The following is an 18517-nucleotide window of genomic DNA, read 5'->3' on the forward strand; positions in this document are numbered from 1 at the left end:
GCTGTTCAGAGGGTTATTTAGCATTGATTGCTGGTTATCAGACTGTTTAGGTCTGACAGTCTTTTTACTGTTGGACTCAGAGGGTCAGTGGATGGCTGATCTTATAGCTGAAGGACTTTTATGATCACTCAAACTCAGTCAGATGAATTTGTCCATTTGCTTAAAGAAGTTAATAAAGTCTCTCACCTCACACATATACGGTGAGAGAGGACAGACTCCATCCAAGGGAGGACAGCTGATGAGGAGGAAAGCGCTGACATGGGCTCTTCTCAATGGACTGACACTCCAGAAAGGCCCAGTAAGACAACACATCCCTGCACTGCAGGCCTGTCCCTCAGGGGAGGAGGCAACATGAAACGCCTCCAAAATGAGATTCAACCGATGTCACCATGGCAACACAACAATGGGAAATATGGGGGAAATTGTTAGTGATGGGCAGAGAGAGAGAGGGATAGTGAAAGACTGAGCCAAAGCAGACGGACAGTAACACACACTTCAGTAGAAATATATGATAGAGATATAAGACATAATGGAAAACAGTGTGAGGAAAGCTGCCCGCCCCATGAAATGACCTTCATATGTAGCTCCACTCAGCGCTGATAAGAGGACATACCAGTGCTCAAATGGATGATTTATATTTGAGCAGCAGTCAGTTTCAAATGATACCATGACTCATATATTTCATGCTTGTAAAACTGAGGGGGAAGAAAACATGGAAGCCACAGATAAAAATAACAATGATGCAGCCAAAAGCCACACCTAAAAACTGTGGTGCAAAGGTGAAACTCTGTTCTTTAATATGGAGAAAAGCATTTTCTATGGCTGTTTTAACTGAAGATTTATTCACAGGCAGCCCTGATCGTCTGAATATTGGCCCATAAGCTCTGCTGGCACAGCAGAGGAGAATGTCCACAGCTAGTTTCATTTTGGGTCCTGCTTCGTCCAGAGCGCAGACAAAGAGCTCGTTCACGTCTGGATAATCAGACTATAAGATTATCATGTTGGTCTCGTGCAATTAAGCTGAAACAGATTTTTCTGTGTCCCACAGTTACCACGGAGGTGACAAACACCGCACCAGGTGATGTTTAATTACTCCCCAGCAGAATGTTAACACCAAAGCCCGTCAGACACAGCAATGGAATTCTTATTTCTTCTTATATTGTCGCAGCTCCTTCTAGTCTTCACTGTTTGAGGCCACCATGCTTTGAGTTCAAAGTCTATGGTAATATTGGTTGCAACTTTTTGGCACAGTTCAGGTAGATGTTGAAGTTTTCCCTAAAAGAAAACAATTTTTCTGGATGATACAATAATAATTAAATTGAAGAGCTGTATTTTCCAGCTGCACCACATGAACACATTGAAAGGGTGAAACAAACATCTCACATGGGTTATGATGTTTTTGAAATGTAGCAAGTCTCTCATGTTGTGGTTTAGGGTGGATTTTCCCTTTAACATAACATCATCATGTGATAGACAGTACACATCAACATATAGGCTCTGCTGTAGCTCAGTGTTTCAAATATTGACTGTAACACATTACATGGTATGTGCACGCACATGTCACATGTGCATTTAACACTCACATGCACATAATTCATTGAGTTCACACTGTAACACACCCTCTGCCACAGTACGTTTATGTACTTATACCATGAATCCTTTATTGTCATATAGTAGATAATGGGGTAGTATGACATTGATATAAAATCAGCGAAAGAGCAGAAATTCAGCAGCACCACATGCAAATATGAACCAGGAAATTGCCTGTGGTTTGGTGGCCGGCTCCCCACTTTGATATGCAGGAGCTGCAAGAGCAGGACTCAAATAGGTTTTATTTTCAATCTTGCGCGAACAATTCAGAGCTGCGGTTCTCAGCTCACTTTGTGATTCAGTTCAAAAGAGACAGGCAGGCATATAGAGCCCGGCTGCCAAGAGAAGAAAGAACGTCTGTACACTGTGGCTCAGGAGAAATCTAATAAAGCGAGGAACACTTTGTTCTGAATGCAAACTAAAAAGAAACAAACTTTCCAAATCCCTGAAAACAGAGAGAAGTTTCCAGATTTGTTTTCTCATTGGAAAGTTCACAATCACAGGCAAGACATTTTGGAAACGAAAAGAGACAACAGAGTCTGTCTCACACTCCTTCACCACGCTGCAGTGGGTCCACTGTAAACACTTCACACCGTCCAGCTCCAGGAAAGGTCTCTGATCTGACTATTTAGCATCAAATAATTATTCACTGCTTTTACAGCATTAGATGAAAGATGCTTTGTTTCCATTTACTTGTTTTTCATGACATCTTCTAAAATAAACTGGATTCTGCTTTTACATGGGTGTGGAGATAAATGCAAGTGGCAGCACACTGGTAAAGTGCTTACATGTGCTTGAAATAGCACACAGCTTCATATGGTGTTGTTCATTTTTATAAAAAGAATACATGTAATTATTTTCAGGTGCACAGACTTACAGATCAAGGGAAATGAACATTGTAGTGAGGAAATTGTAACATTAAAATAATTGCTGACGCTTTCATGGTTACAAAACAAAGCAGCAGGTGGCGGCAATGCGCCACAACGTCGCATATAAAACCCGAAGAAGAACGAGGGGCGGTAGAAGAAGAAGAACACGTGATTCGCGCTAACTGGAGGCAAGATGGCGGTGGTGGTGCGGAGCTTGCAAGACCAGCTCGAAAAAGCCAAGGAAAGCTTGAAAAATGTGGACGATAATATTCGTAAATTAACGGGACGCGATCCCAATGAATCAAGGTAAAATGCCTGAGTGGTTTTTTAGCTTTTGCCGCATTTGTAGTGATAAGCTAACCAACTAGCTAGCATTCAAACGACTAGTGTGATGTGTGGTAGCGTGAGTCGGTTAGCTAGTTAGCAAATATTATCACCTCCTTTGATTATCTCATGCTAGCTGAACCCACAGAGGCTCAGCGGACCTGTGTCGGAACTAATGAATTAACCAGTTGAAGTACCAAATGAACCCGGAAAGAATTTCTTCTTTTAACCTTGAAGCGCAATATTCAACATAGTAGGCCAACTATTGCTAGGCCCTGTAACGCTAGACGTCACCACAGATTTACCAGTACAATATAACCAATGACTTTGCTTCTGACTCATTAACGACAGCATTAGCGCGAAATCAATTTAAGCATGTCCCCCTCGACGCAGTAAAATGTTTAGTTTTGGTTTGTGCTGACCTTGTTTCTCACTTTGTTGACAGACCGGGTCAGGTCCGTCGGCTCGGCGGCCCCATGGCAGGCCCCGGTGGAGGTAGAGGCAGAGGAATGAACCTGCTCAGGTAAAGCTGTGGTCTAGATACCTGAATGCAACGACATTTATGTTCATTCGGCTACTGACAGACTTAGTAGGTGCTCACAAATGGCGTGCAAGCCGTACTCCATTCCATTAGAAAACAAAGGGTTTATTTTGACCATGCATGGGAGTAACACCTACACACCCCCTCATGATTGCATGAAGTCAAATGCATGATTTGGCTGTGAATTGATCCTCTGACTGATACATGCATGATAGAACTATGAATCTGTAGAATTGCTTCACATGATTATTATCACACAGCAGAGGTGTAGTTGGTGGGAAAGTGCTGGGAAATTTAAAAGTTAATAAATCCATAATATATGAAACAGTTTTTTAATTGTATATTTTTTTTGTGAAACAAATAAACTGCAATGGAGATGAGAAAATACCTCACCCGGCAAACCACATGCAGAGCATTGGTTTGTTCCTGCTGACATGAAAGCCTTTGTAAATCAGAGCCGACTGTTTTAAAGAGCGTGATTATCTCTAACCTCTGTCTGCTTTCCCAGGCGTAGTCTCTCAGACATCGGGAGCGGCGGCCCCCCTGCCAAGCAGAGGGACATTGAAGGAGCCCTGCTGAGGTGAGAGTTTTTATATGCCTGTGCGTCCAACTGCTCTACTAACAACACACAATTTCACGATGGTAAAACATCTTCGTTACATTGACGGAGCAATTTTGCTACTAAAAGTCGATTCAAATTCTATTCAGTTCTACTCAAATTCTCTGCTTTGAAGCTTTGGATCATCGCTGTAGAATTATGTTCATCTTATGACTGTTAAGCTTTTAGAATGAGAAAGTAGATTAAGGGAAGCATTGATTTTCACTCAGTAATCAGCCAAATGTTACCAGTTTGGATTATTGAGTTTAATGCTGGAAATACACCACATGCTGGTCTTGCTCAGTGGGATCCAAATGGTTAGTTTTAAAATAGCCCGTAGGCTGCCTCGTGCTGAACAGCTGTGAGAAAAAATAACGACATTTTTCTGCTGCTCTGTGGTTGTGTTTTGTTGCCGTCTTTCAGTTATTTTTGTTCTTTTCTTGGGCTCAGATCACACCCCGGGAAATAATTGAGTCACTTTGATTCTTTGCTCTCTGACAGTTAGTCTGTCTGCCCTGACAGTGAGGAGAGCAGCAGTTGCTATGATTGTGAAGTCTCTGTCACTTATAAATGTGTGTGTGCGCGCTTGCAGGCTGGCAGGGGACCAGAGGGCCAGGAGAGACATGCGTCACGACAGCGACGCCGAGGATGATGACGATGTCAAAAAGGTAAGCGTTTTATCTCCTCTATAATGTGTTGGCATTGATGACATAATGGGATTTGTTAGTTAAAACATGAGCCTTGTTTGGGTGGCAGGTGTCTTTGCATCTACCTGTCCATTTATTTTGTGTATCAGAGCACCTCGTCCTGCATTATTGCACCATATTTTGTATATTATAAGTATATGCTCCATATTTATTGTATCCCGTTTATTTTATTTCTGGACCTTGTTCTATTTGGCATCGACACGCATCCTGGGTAGTTAGTTGTAAACTGGTTAGAGCAAACACGGTGTTCTGTCAGAAAGAGATTATCATCATTACATGTCAGTTATTTGGGGAAGTTAAGACAGCCAGTGTTTTTAAAGGAAACTGTCCTAACATATTAGTTTTCTCTTTCATATTTTCATCTCCTCTCAGCCGGCGTTGCAGTCGTCTGTAGTAGCTACCTCCAAGGAAAGAACACGCCGAGACCTCATTCAAGATCAAACGATGGATGAGAAGGGCAAACAGAGGTAGGCCAACATGAGCGATGACCCTGCTCCTCTGACGCTCAAAGCCGACGACTGGCACAACATTTCTAGTCTAATTTGTTAAAATGAAACAGCAAAGAGAAAATAAGGAAGGGGGGAAAAAATCTGAGGCTGAGGATGCTAATCATTGAACAGCTGCTGGGTGTTGTGTGTGTGTGTATGATGGTGTGTTTGTGTTTTCTTGGTCAGGAATCGGCGCATGTTTGGCCTGCTGATGGGGACCCTGCAGAAATTCAAACAGGAGTCAAACGTTTCTACAGAGAAGGTGAGGAAATCTGTGCTGACTGCCACTGAGGAGGCGGGCAAAGCAAATAAACACACTTCCTGAGTAGCAAACAGGAGTATAGTAAGAATTGTTGGCTGATGTCACCCTACAAGGCAGAGACAACAAAATATTTCTTGAGATATTCGAATCCAGTTTCTCACTGAGTTACAGAATTAGGTGGTTTTTAGCCTCTGACACCACACTGATCAGGTCAAACTTCATGAAGGTTAATGTTTGTGTTCTAGTTTTAAAACAAAAAGTCCTGGATGGAAGCAGGATGCCTGTGCTACAAAAGCCCAACTTATTTTCCTGTTCAGTTCACAATAGTACACGAAAGGGTTTAAACAGACTCAACTGCTGACTACGTTTTTAGTTGTTTATACTGTAAGTTTAGTAATTACCTGATGTTTATCTTCCCGTTCAACACTTTGTCTCTTTAATCCCATCTATCGTCTCCTTTTGCCCCCACAGCAAAAGCGGCGTACAGAGATCGAGCAGAAGCTCGAGGTTCAGGCTGAGGCCGAGAGAAAGAAGGTGGAGACTGAAAAGAGGGAGCTGTTTGAAGAGAGGAGAGCCAAACAGACTGAGCTGAGACTACTGGAACAGAAAGTGGAATTGGCTCAGCTGGTAAGAATCTGCTTCTTAACACCATCTTGGTGCCAGTACGAACAAGAGGCGCTGAAAACTGGAAATAAAAGGGTTGGACGGGTAGCTGGAATATCTGCTGCTAATCTTCTGTCTGTGCTTTTTAAATCAGCAAGAGGAGTGGACCAGCCACAACAATCGTCTGGTGAAATATATTCGTACCAAGACCAAGCCTCATATCTTCTACCTGCCTGGAAAAATGTGCTCCGCCACGCAGAAACTCCTCGACGACTCCACCAAGAAACTAAATGGTCAGTAGTGTCGACGTTTGATGAGACATTTCTTTTGAAAGACTTGGCTGCTTTAAATGTTGATGACAGGATGTTCTCCAGTCACCTGGAGGAAACAGGTTTGTGTGTTAGTCACTCTCTAACCTCTGTGGATGTTTGGTTTTGTTTTCTGCACAGCTGTGTTTGAGGAGAGGTGTGAGGCTTTTGCCGAACACCTCAGCAAGATGGAGTCCCGCCCTCGGCGACAGCCAAACCGCGACCAGGACGGCAACGCGGCAGCAACAGGGATGGACGATCCGGCGGAGGGTAAGCCTGCAGGTCTGGTAGTCAAGGTGACAGGTAATAAGAGGGGTGCAGAGGTGGAGGATGAGGAGGAGGAGGAAGATGAGGAGGAAGAGAGGGAAAAGGATAGAAAGGTGATGGAGAAAGAAGAGGGGGAGGAGAAGGAGGAAGGGGAGAAGGAAGAGTCGAAGAAGGTGGAGGAAGAGGAGGAGGGGATGGAGCTATGTGAGGAGGGCAGCGAGGAGAAGAAGGCAGGAGAGGAGGGGGTCAAAGACAGGGAGGACAGGGTGGAGAATGAGAGGAAGGAGGCCAGTCCAGGGTCAGAGGAGATGGAGGTGGAGGGCGGGCTAGAGCAGAAGGACAGGAGTAAGGGAGAGGAGGGGGAAACAGACAGTCAACAGGGGCTCCCAGACCTCCCAAATGAGAAGACCCAGGATGCCCAGTCCTCTGAGCCAACCGTGACCAGCCAAGAAGCACCAAATACCGCTCAGCAGCCCCAGCTCAGCCACACCGCGGGGGAGCCGGCCATTAAGTCCTCTGGGGTTCTGGGGTTGGAAAGGTTACCTGGCTCTCAACCAGCCCCCACAGTCAGCGGGCAGGATGTGGCCGTCCCTGGCCTCGGGTTCCAGAACTCTGCAGTGGAGAGCCAGGCTGTGGAGGTGAAACCAGACGAAGAACCCCAGAAACTGCCTGATTCCCAGGAGGCCCCCAGCATTATCCCCGCACCCTCTAAGGAGGAAGGGGATGGAGGCAGAGGGAGGAAGAAGGACAAGGAGCCAAGGAAGGGCCGCAGTCATAGTAACAGCTCCTCCTCTTCCTCCTCCGGCTCCTCCTCCAGCGGAAGCTCCTCCTCTTCCTCCGGATCTAGCCGCTCCTCTTCGTCGTCGTCATCCTCGTCGTCCTCGTCGTCCAACAGCAGCAGCCGAAGTCGCAGCCGGGACAGCGGTAAGCGCAAGAGGAGGCCTTCAGATAGGGGCAGGAAGAAAGACGAGCGAAGCCACCGCAAGTCAGGAGGGAGTAGCGGAGGAGGGAGGGACTCGAAAGGATCGAAGGAGAGGAGGAAGAGGAGGAGCGAGGAAGGGATGGGCAGATCGTCCCGGAGCGATAGGGAGCATAAAGATAGAGACAGGAAGGACAAGAGACGCTAATCTGTTTCTTATTCAGCCTTTGTACGGTAAAGCTAAGGGACACAGACGATTTATTACGTGACACGAGACGGCGAGAGATTTTAAACTAGCATTTTCCCCTCGAAGCGCCACATAAAGGCCTGCTGAAGTTTTAACGTGGAGGAGGTTTTCCTCAGTGTAGGGATTTTTAAGTCGATGTCAAAACTGAAACAGCGGGTGACGGGTTCTAATTCTCCCCGTCGTTTCCCTTTACTCAGCAAACGTAATACAAACTGGACTATTATTCACAGCATCTGGCAGGGCAACTCCCTCACAAACAGGTTTAACACAGTCGAGACCTCATTTCAAATTCAAATGATTTCTCTTCAGCCTGACATTTGGGTTTTTAAAAGGTCTTCGTGCCACGATGAAACAATCACGCTGATTTTTTGCTTAGTTTTTCATCCTAATCGTAACAGTATGGGCTGGGGTACTGATGGTTCTGGCAGCAGTAACCATTAACGTGCAGAAGTTGTTTTCAAGTTGATGTGACAGTGCTGTTGATCCTCATTTATTTCGACCATTTGATCAATGTCAAGGCCCTTGTATCTTCATCACATGGGTACGTGTGATTTGTTCAGTTCAGTTTTTGAAAATGTTTTTCCAATTTTGTTTTGTACCAACTGATAAAACTGCTTCAAAATAAAGGTGAGGTATTAGTGTAAATGTGTGTGGTGTGGTGTTTTTTCAGTCTTGTAAGAGTTCTAGAGTTTAAAAGTCTGACCAACAGTCCTCTCAGTCCCAAGTTAAACATTTACTCATTTACTAATTACACTTTTGTTTTCCAGTACTGTAATTTAAACACAGCAAATCCTCATATGAAGAGCTGGAATGTGGCATCAGTTATCCAGGTGATTGACAGTGTTCTGTTGATCAATCACTTCAGCCCTGTGTGCTGCGTCCTTAAAGTCTGCATTTCAAGACCTGTCCACAGGTGAATGCCTCAAAATGGGAGGATTAGGATGTCTCATTCTGAAAGCTCCCTAAATGCAACTGTTTTGTGAAATCAGGACACACAACAGGTGTCTTTGTATCCCTCAGTAGGGCTATATCCAGTTTTTTAAGCAACGATTTCTCATTTTGCAAATTTCTGAAAACTGTTTAACTGTACTAAATGTTTGTGCCTCACCAGTGGAGGCGAGCAGTAAACTGCAACTGGAATGACTTCTCTACAAAAGAAGCTGATCATCTGAGGTGTGGCTGCCACGTTTGATTGGTTGGTTACCCCGAAACAAGGTGACACTGAGGTGGTTGAGATACAAGAAAAGTCAGATGATTACGGAGGCTATCCTCTGTGGATCACTGTTAGTTTTCTGTTAGGTCATATGTGTTAAAAAAAAGTCACATTATTAATATTGGCAACTATATTTGAGATATTTGCTGGGGCTTAAACATTTATGACCAACAACAATATCCACAAGAGTAGTTATCCTACAAATCCTCAGTTTAATATACAAATCATTACATATAAACCTCAAGACTAAATTCACAAAGAAAAAGCATTTTTTCCCATCAAACATGATCATCATCATTCTGTTTTGGCTTCTGCCCCGTTGCATCAGCAGAGGTCCATTCAAGTGACCAAATGACTTGGTTACTTGCAATAACACGGTTTGAGTTGATGATCCAGTCCCTTTGGGTCTGTCTGCAACATGTGCATGGAGGCTGGCACATAACCTCCACCTTCAGACATTTCATGTTGACTGCAGAGCTCGCTGTCTGAAGGCTGCGTGACAAAGAGGGCTCTCAACATGTTCCTAAATGTCCTGTCCAGACTGGTCGTTGCTTCGTTGCCACAGTTCAGCCCATTGTTCACTCAGGCTGGTCTGCCAGGTCATTCTGTTCAAAGTATCTGCAGGACAGACAAAAGGAAATGAGCAGAACTGCACACATACAGCGTTTAGCACAGAGGCTAAATCTGACATGGTGTACATAGAGTATGTACTGCATATCATTCAGATTGTAATATGTTGGTTACTGTAAACAGATATTTTAGTTAAGCTCACAAACCTCTGAAAACCACCATGCAGACAGCCACAACAGAAAATATTCCGTGAATATAAACTGCTTGAACTTATTGGCAAATACCTGGCAACAAGACAGATGAGCAGGTTGAGGGCAGGGAGCTTCTCATCCTCCGGACTCTCCTGTGGAATCATAAAAGCAGGATAGACGCAGAGAGACTGTCAGCTCCAATACATCACACTGAGAGTCAAATGATCTGACAGAAAACAAACTGCTGTGAGTGTTTACCATTTCAAATCTTTCTACAGAGATAAAAATGCATTGATCTGTGGAGTTGTACATTTATTGATCCTGGCATGCACTGCCAGAAAGCATGAGTTGTGAGAGGATACGCTAGAATGTGAAGTCCAGTGTGAACACTTGAGCAGTGAGGTTTTGCCACCAAAGATAGAGAAAGTATGCAGAAATAGCAACATGTACATTTCCACTTCAACACATATGAAAGAACAGAGCATGTCATGGTACAAAGTGAATCCTACCAGCGTGCTGCGGAGCTGAGCACATCTCCTGGCCAGCTGTCTGATGGAGGAGTGGGCTTCAGGCAGCAGAGGCTTCTCCAGGCAGGCCAACAAAGAATAAAGCCAGCGACCCTATGACCAACAAAAACAACTACACTGAGTGACCCATCACCTTTCATACTCACATTCAAGAAGCATTTCTTCTCCGCTGAATGGTCAAAAGACAAACTAACACTGAAATGTGACTGTAGCATTGGACTGAAAAATGAGTCTAAACTCACCAACTGTGGAACAAACTCGCGTTCCTCGAACCAGCTGATCAGAATTTCCATCACCATCAGCACCGTGGACTGCAGAGAGGTGAGGAGGAAACATCCATAATGATGACACTGTTGAACTGGTTTAGAGTGTGAGCGCGATGTCTGAGTGAGGAGGACACTCACCTGGTTCAGTCTGCTCACTATGCTCAGGAAGGGAGGGAAGCCCATCTGAGAGCAGCGACAGAGGAAGCAACAATTAACTGTTTACATTTCGAGTCCTCTTCAAACTTTGTGAATTGCTTAAAATATGACAATATTCCGACACCATTGACTGACAGCTCAGTATATGGTTCAGTGAGTCTTTATCCTTCTCTTCACACAAAGACACACTCATACAACCTTGCTATAGTCCAGTGCTGGCTCTGGGTCAGCAACTGTGTGGAGGGACGAAGTGCCCAGATAGACCGTCTCTCCTAAACAAAACCTCTTCCAGCCCTCCTCGTCCGCTAGCTTTGGCTGTGGGACAAATGCACGCACACCAATGGATATGAATTTAGAATGAATGCAAAATCTCATTCAGTTTGTCTCTTGTGTGTATCTACTGCAACCACGCCGTCCCCTCACCATCAGCACATTGTCGTCCAGACTCTGGCTGCTCCAGTGAGTCCGGTTCTTTGCAATGCTCTGAAAGCAAAATGCAGAACGCAAAGACGACTTGAGTTTTTTTGTTTTGGACTGAAGTAAAAAAAAAAAAAAAAAAGACTCGGAAGCATTTTGTTTTACCTGTCTGACAGCTGAGAAGTTACTGACTTGCTGCTGCTGCCAACTGAGACTGGGGGAGAAACCAAGAGGAGCAGCATGGCACCCTGCCACCTGAAACACAGAAGAGAGCTCTCAAACCACGGAAGGCACAAAACCCATTTTACTCATCCCACCTCATCTCATACATGCTAATATCCTCCATGTGTTCCTGGTAGGTCATTTAATAAACAGCCTGACTACTAGCTGCTGTAGCTTGGATCAACTTGTACTTTATTTCAACATTTAATCTCATAGCACAACATGTACAGCCTTTGTAATAACCACCCAGGATGGGCTTTTATAATGAATGCACACGCATTTGAAATGCCATTCCTCATTGTGCACATTTACTCACAGATGCATTAACTGTTTGTTTCTTCTTCAGTTTCTTGGGGTCAATCTGAGCAACTACCACCTCCGGACACAGCGACGCCTCCAGCCTGATGGAAAGGAAACATGCAAGCACAAACTGGCTTCACTGATGTGCTCTACTCCTTTTTGGGTAGTAGAGTACAGTTGAGCAAAGAGTGGAAATGAGAGCATAAAACAATACTTATTGTAACCCTGGGATGGCTTCCAATATCACACTGGCCGTCACAGTAAACTTCTGTTATATCAGATGATGAGCCCTCTGCTTTCACTATCCACCATATTCAACGTGGCAATGCTTCCGGTGGCAGCATCAGTGTGGTATACAGGGCAGTAACTCACACAAATTCTCCAATGTCAAAACGTAAAAAAGGGAGCTGTTTTAGGTGAACTCACTGGACTTGACGGAGGTATTCATGGGGGTTTCTCGGCGGTCCATTCAGGTCCAGGTCCTCCGCACCGGCTGCGAAGTCAAGGGGCAGCAACCTCGGCATTAACTCCTCCACGTCGGACTTCATTTTCTACCGACTATAAGCTAAGCTCTGTCAAGACGAACGAAGTAAGATGCGAATGAAGCAGCGACTTACAACAAAAAAGTTTTCTGGCGACATAAACAATGCATTCCTTCCAGGCGCACACTAGGTCGCCATCTTGGCTGTCAAGGCGGAGTGATGACGTCGTCTTTGTGCGACGCGGGTTGTCATGGTGATGAACGCTAGTCGTGTTGCCCGTGTTTTTGATGAGGTACAAAGTCCACACAATGTCGTTTTAGCATGTCAGAACACTTATTTGTCACTGTGTTTGTTTTGTTATTTCACAGTGGCTTCTTTTCCTCCAACGTTAATGAAATAAAATAAAAACCTTTGACCACTCATCAGATAATATTCTGCAGGCCTACTGCAAGCAGCTCTTGGATGTTAATGATTATCTCCATGCTAGCCCGATATCTTATCTCAGCTCCCTCATTTACCATTGAGTCTTCATGAAAGCAACAGCTCAGAGGCAATGTCCACTTGCCAGGACAGCTGCTCGGATTGTTTCCCCCCATTATGGACGTTTTCTCTTGATACGTTGCTGTTAAAAGAACAAGAATGGCTGTTTCACAGGTTGTCAAAGTCCTCTGGGCCACAGGCGTACTTTTTGTGATTCTACCTCACTTAAATCTGGGATTGTTGTCTGACTACAAGATCTGTGGAGATTCTGAGTGTGAAAGTAAGTCTTACACTGCTAATATATTATTCCAGTTTGTGATACACTCTTAATTTACAGAAAATGAAATCTGATTCCAAAGCTTTCTTTGTGATGATGATGTTTCTTTCCATTTATACATTTAATCTATTTTCTATCTGAATAACCTCTTCGTGGCTGTGTGCTTGTGTGTGTGTGTGTGTGTGTGTGTGTGTGTGTGTGTGTGTGTGTGTGTGTGTATAGGCCTGATGAGCAGAGTGCAGGCCATCAGGGACCACCATGGTAAAGACTGCCGTTTCCTGAGCTTCAGACGAGGAGACACCATCTTTGTTTACCACAAACTGATTGGGAAGAGGGAAGACCTCTGGGCAGGCAGTGTAAGTCAGATATCTCGAGTAGATATCATCTACTCACTCTCTCACTCTTTGACACACAAGAGATTAGTCTTGAATACAATACACACAGTTTAGATTCTCAGCACTGATTGGATGAATGACTGCATGTTACCCTTGTACATGATAAATACAGACATCTGGGAGAGCACCCCCGTCTTACAGAACTGTCCTTTTTTCTTCTAGATTGACAAACAGTTTGGTTATTTCCCAAAGGATGCAGTGCAAGAAGAGCAGGTTCATGCAACTACGGAGAAAGTGATGGAAACACGGGTAAACAGGCTTTGATTTCAGTAGCTCTTCAGAGGAGAGACTTTGAGCAAAACATACTCTATCATTACAACTATAGCCGGTGATAGTAAATAAATAGAAGAAAAATGTAACTGGTCTACAGTGATGTGGTCGTATTTACCCTTGAATGAATACTTGTTGAATCTGTACAAAATATATGCTTTATAACTAAAGTGCCCTCATTTCCTCTCTTCATCCAGGAGTCCGATTTCTTCTGTATGGATGAATTTGGTTATCTCATTGACCACGGTTATGTGGACAGTGATGATGAGGATGATTATGGTGAGAAAATTCAAAACGAGGAGCCAGAAACCACCCACCCCACCCCGTACACCAGTGACACAAATGCTGACAGCCCTTCAGCATCTGAAGCTGTCTCGACAGAAGCTCCAGGTTCAGCTCAGGAAACTGACGGTGCAGCAACAGACAAGGACCAAAGCAAATACACCGGTGATGCTGCTGCAGAGACTCGGGAGGAAGCACAGGAGAATCCCGCTGCTCCGAATGAACAAGGTGGGTCTGCCTCCTCGTCATGGCTCGGTTCTTCAGTGACAGGATGGTTAGGTCTGGCTACAGAGGAAGAACCTGGCAATTTAGATGCCAAAGATGAGGGAAAAGAGACAGAGGCCGAAGCTTCTTTCACGTCTTCTGTGACGGGATGGCTGGGCTTGGGAGGAGAAGGCAAACCTGATGATGCTGTGAAAAGTAGAGAAGAAGCTGATTCTCTCACTTCAACCATGACTGGGTGGCTTGGCTTTGGAGGAGAGAAACAAGCAGATCTCTCTGCAGAAAAAGAGCAAGATGAAGAAAGAGAACATGACAAAGAACAAGAGCCAGCTGAGACATTCAGGAGTAGGAGGATGTCTCTGGACCTAGAAGGCAGCCATTTACATGAAGAGGAGAAGGAAGAGATGGGGACATTAGATTGGCTGGGAAACGGACTGTCTAACACTCTGGGGTTTGGCCTGACCAATCAGGAGTCGGAGCATGTGACAGCAACTGAAGGAGAGGCCAAGGAGACCATCCAGGGGGAGGAAGGACAGCCAGCATCTAGCTCTTGGTTTGATATGGGGATCGGGGACATGTTGGGCTTCGGAGAAGAAAAGAGAGATGAAAGTAAAGGAAGTGATATTAAGGAGACAGAAGAGGGCAAAACTTTAGAACAACAGTCAGCCTCAGAGGATGTAGATACCAGTCTATCACAGCCTGCGCCGATAGAGGAGGAGATAAGGACAGAAATCAGCAATGAATTAAAGATGGAGGAAATGCTGAAAGACCAACATGAGCCATCAGAGACAGAGACAGTCACTGCTGACAGTAATAATGATAAAGGTGCTTTAGACAGTGGCGAGGATAGTGTCTTATCTGAAGATGCATCATCGTCGGTCAGTCAACAAGACATTTCTCCTCAGGCTGGAGGTGAAATGCTCAACAGTTTTTTTCAAGTGGGCAGTGAGGAAGAAGAGCATGCTAACGTTTTAGATGATAACGAGAAAGAGACAAACATACTAAATGTGGAAATATCTTCAGAAATGCAGGATATAGATAATCAGATGGCCAAATCAGTAGAACATGTGGTTGAGGATAACAATAGAGAGCCAGCAGAAGAAGGAATTGAAATGAGCGACACTGATCAGGGTGTTCTGACACAATCTGACTACAATTTAGAGCCCGATTTCAGTTCTGAGGAAGAAAATTCAAAATCCAGGAGACAATCTGGAGGCAAGGTTGAGGAGGACAAAGCAGAGGACGTGGTTGAGGAAAGGGCTTACATCCCAACTCAGACTGACAACACAGAAGAACCCACTGACATGAATGAAGGGACGCATGCAGAGACAGATGCACTTCACGCAGAAATTCCCACAATTCAACCTGATGACTCAGCAGAACAAAGTCACGTCAGCGGTGGTGAGGAAGAGCCTCGAGGAGCCGAGGAGAGAAATGAATTGGTCTCAGTGGAGGGCAGCACATTAACCGATCACAGTGAAGGAACCCATGTTGATCATTCAGGTTCACTGGCTGAGACTGAAGCAGAGACACATCAGGGTGAGTTAGCACAGGAGGGAGAGGAGGGCAGCTCTCCAGAGGTTGAATCATCCCACAACAGAAGCACTGAAATGATGCCTGAAGCCTCTGAAACAGAGCCTGGGGACGTAGAGGAGTCAAAGGAGGAGGAAGGACAGGGGGAAATAGAAGAGTTAAAGTTAGAGGAGGTGGTTGGGGCAAATCAGGAAGTGGAGGAGGAAAAACAGGACCAGGTAGAGGAGTTAAAAGAAGAGGAGAAGCAAGAGGGGGTGAAGGAGATCAAGGAAGAGGGGGAACAGGATGAGATAGAAGAGTTAAGGAAGGAGGTAAAGCAGGAGGAGGTGGAGGGGGTAACAGAAGAAGACCACCAGGGGGAGGAAGAGGAGTTAAAGGAAGAGGAGAAAAGGGATGAGGTGGAGGAGATAAAGGAAGAGAAGAAGCAAGAGGAGGTGGTTGAGCCCAAGGGAGAGGAGAAGCAGGAGGAAGTGAAGGAGTTACAGGAAAAGCAGCAGCAGATAAAAGAGGAAAAACAGGAGGATGTGGAAGAGTTAAAGGAAGAGGAGAGAAGGGAGGACGAAGAAAGCCAAGTTCAGTCATCTCATTTTGAGATGGAAAATGACCTCCACTCTTCAACGCACCATCAGAATGACATCGACAGGTCAGAGTCTGAAAGCAATGAGAAGGAGACACGGGATGAGAGCAGGTCGGAATCTGTGCTCTCCGAAATGTCCACAGAGACTGAGCAGAGACAGACCGAAGAAGAGAAGAGAGAGGAAGAAAACAAACAACAGGAGGAGGTGGAAGAGGCCAAGGATGGAACGAAAGAGGAGGAGGGTGAGGAAAAGCAGGAGGTGGAGGACGAGAGGAAGGACAAAGAAGAAGAGGGGAATCCTCCAGCCAGAGAAGACGGATTTATGAGGGACAGGGATGGAAACGATTCTGTGCATAGCTTGAGCTCAATAGACGAAGGGGAAGCAGAGGCAGGGAAGCAAAACCCAGTAGCTGACAGTGATCAGATATTAGCAGACAGGACAGCAGAGAGTCAGACGGTACCATCAGAGGACACAGAGAGAGAGGAGGATAGAAAACAGGAGGAAGAGAAAAAAAATGATGAGGCCAATGAGGAGGAGGAAGAGCAGGGCGTGGAGACAAACAGTGAATCAAATCTAAATGGGAATGAAGACGTCAAAAGCAACAATGCTTACAGCATCTCTGATCCTAACATTTCAGGAGTTAATCAGAAAATCGATGACACAGACGGTGATCTGCTATATTCAGGTGGAAGTGGCCAAAACGGCCTTCCTGATCCCATTTTACTTGACCAGATGGCTGAGAACAAAGAGGATGATCAACTGCATTCCAGTAAGGCAACAGACATTGACCTTTGTGATGACAACACGCTCTGTCAGGGAGATAAAACTAGGCCTGAAGACAGTGAAAGTGGCAGAAATGAGATTTCCTCTGAGGAGAAAACAGAGCAAATGCACTCTGATCATGAGGTCGATGCAGAGGACAACACTGACAAAGAGGAGAGGGAGATAAACGTGAAGCAGGGTGATGTAACAGTGAACGAGGATGCTGACATGCAGATGAAAGAAAGTGACGGTAATACAGCTGACACTGAACTCAAGGCCGAAGGAGAAATGTCAGTTTCGTCTAGTGACCCTGTTGAAAGTCAGGCTGTGATGTCTGAGCAGGCTGCTCCACATGTGTCTCAACATCCAGCTGATTCTTCACTTCTGTCTAATGGTCACAGTGAAGGGAGAGCAGAGACGGAGAGGGGAGGCGCGTTTGGACTTTTCAAAAACGCCCTCAGCTATTTCAGTGAAACATCTGCCCCAAGTTTGGCTTCTAACACAGTTGAGACGTCCAAGGCCCAAGACCCTCTGACTCCTGAACAAGAACTGGATTCACCTGCTGATTCTACTCAGGTTTACATTCAGGATTTGCACACAGACGCACCCATCGCTGTGTCTCAACAGCAGCTGCAGCCCTCTCCTCCTCCTCCTCCTTCTCCCTCTATCCAGACATCATCTCCATCCCCGATGCAGACCCTTGCAAAAACCCTCTCCAAACAATACAAGAGCCTCCTTGCCCACATGAGCGCGGAGGAGACGACTCTTTTGATGGAGCTCTTTGGGCGACACAAGCTGCAGTTTTTGGATTATGTTTTAGGAAGCTCAGAAACCATGAGTGATGACCCTGATGGTGATGAATCTATATTGCTGGATATAGAGGGACTTCTGCATTATCACAGGGAGGCACTGGTTGCTCCTACCATGGGGCTTGTGGATGCACCACAGGAGGAAAAGGAGAAAACCACAACGCTCATTGCACTTGAGAAGCTACAAGTGCTGTTGGCAAGAGTGAGAGAGACTTTGAAGACAGGAAAATCAGACATCACTAACACAAACCATCAAGGTATTTTTGTCTACGCCGCCTCAGAGATCATGACTGACTTTAAGTGCATTTAATATTTCAATTTTAGATTGGGTTTGACTTACAGTGATGTCACTCGGAGTGCATGTGTTTCCCTGTTAGATACATCTGTGGCCAGCAAAGACAAGGAAATCGCCTTCAAGTCGAGTGAGATGGGAGATTGCTCTGTTGGCCTGGACGACAACACGCTGAGAGGTAAATGGATGGGAGTGAAAAAAGAGAAAGATAGACAGCTGAATGGTGGCACAGGAAAAGAGGGGGGAACTGAGGATGAGAAAAGAGGAGAGAAGGAAAACAGAAGTGAAGAAGAGAGAGTTTCCCCTGAGTCCCGTCCACAGCCACTGGTATGGATGACTAAAGCATGCCTTCATCGAGAAGGATTGAACGATGATTAAAAGATAAAGAGCAGTAACATATGAGAGGGAGCTCGACTTGACCTGCAGCATCCTCATTCCTGTGACACACAATCTCACAACCTGGAGTATTATGCCATGGCCAGAACATTATTAACTTTTCCTTTTTTACAACAATACACGAATACATTAAAACAAACATGAAATCTTTGGG

General features: G+C 45.2%; 2 protein-coding genes across 2 annotated transcripts; one reads left to right on the forward strand and one right to left on the reverse strand.

The window, feature by feature from the left end:
• The first annotated feature begins 2611 nt into the window (after positions 1 to 2611).
• pnn (pinin, desmosome associated protein) lies at positions 2612 to 8368 on the forward strand. The gene is made up of 9 exons (XM_076748852.1): positions 2612 to 2765; positions 3229 to 3306; positions 3833 to 3904; positions 4515 to 4590; positions 5002 to 5096; positions 5304 to 5379; positions 5851 to 6006; positions 6137 to 6275; positions 6432 to 8368. The coding sequence occupies exons 1-9, from the start codon at positions 2653 to 2655 to the stop codon at positions 7682 to 7684; spliced, it is 2058 nt and encodes a 685-aa protein (XP_076604967.1). The 5' UTR covers positions 2612 to 2652; the 3' UTR covers positions 7685 to 8368.
• Positions 8369 to 9130: 762 nt separating this feature from the next.
• gemin2 (gem (nuclear organelle) associated protein 2) lies at positions 9131 to 12285 on the reverse strand. The gene is made up of 10 exons (XM_076748871.1): positions 12012 to 12285; positions 11602 to 11686; positions 11229 to 11318; positions 11070 to 11129; positions 10845 to 10961; positions 10629 to 10673; positions 10467 to 10535; positions 10207 to 10317; positions 9791 to 9849; positions 9131 to 9554 (listed from the first exon to the last, which is right to left on the reverse strand). The coding sequence occupies exons 1-10, from the start codon at positions 12131 to 12133 to the stop codon at positions 9515 to 9517; spliced, it is 798 nt and encodes a 265-aa protein (XP_076604986.1). The 5' UTR covers positions 12134 to 12285; the 3' UTR covers positions 9131 to 9514.
• Positions 12286 to 18517: the final 6232 nt, after the last annotated feature.

This window comes from Chaetodon auriga, chromosome 14, assembly GCF_051107435.1.
Source record: "Chaetodon auriga isolate fChaAug3 chromosome 14, fChaAug3.hap1, whole genome shotgun sequence".
In the NCBI taxonomy this organism is placed as follows: domain Eukaryota; kingdom Metazoa; phylum Chordata; class Actinopteri; order Chaetodontiformes; family Chaetodontidae; genus Chaetodon; species Chaetodon auriga.

Bases quoted from the DNA above. Each gene is read 5' to 3' on its own strand.
- pnn (XM_076748852.1), top strand. From the start codon at position 2,653: ATGGCGGTGGTGGTGCGGAGCTTGCAAGACCAGCTCGAAAAAGCCAAG. The intron at 3,307-3,832 runs GTAAAGCTGTGG...CTGCTTTCCCAG, and splicing joins AGAGGAATGAACCTGCTCAG to GCGTAGTCTCTCAGACATCG. The intron at 6,276-6,431 runs GTCAGTAGTGTC...TTTTCTGCACAG, and splicing joins CTCCACCAAGAAACTAAATG to CTGTGTTTGAGGAGAGGTGT.
- gemin2 (XM_076748871.1), bottom strand. From the start codon at position 12,133: ATGAAGTCCGACGTGGAGGAGTTAATGCCGAGGTTGCTGCCCCTTGAC. The intron at 10,962-11,069 runs GTGAGGGGACGG...TTTGTCCCACAG, and splicing joins TGGACGACAATGTGCTGATG to CCAAAGCTAGCGGACGAGGA. The intron at 10,318-10,466 runs GTGAGTTTAGAC...TGTTGGTCATAG, and splicing joins GCGAGTTTGTTCCACAGTTG to GGTCGCTGGCTTTATTCTTT.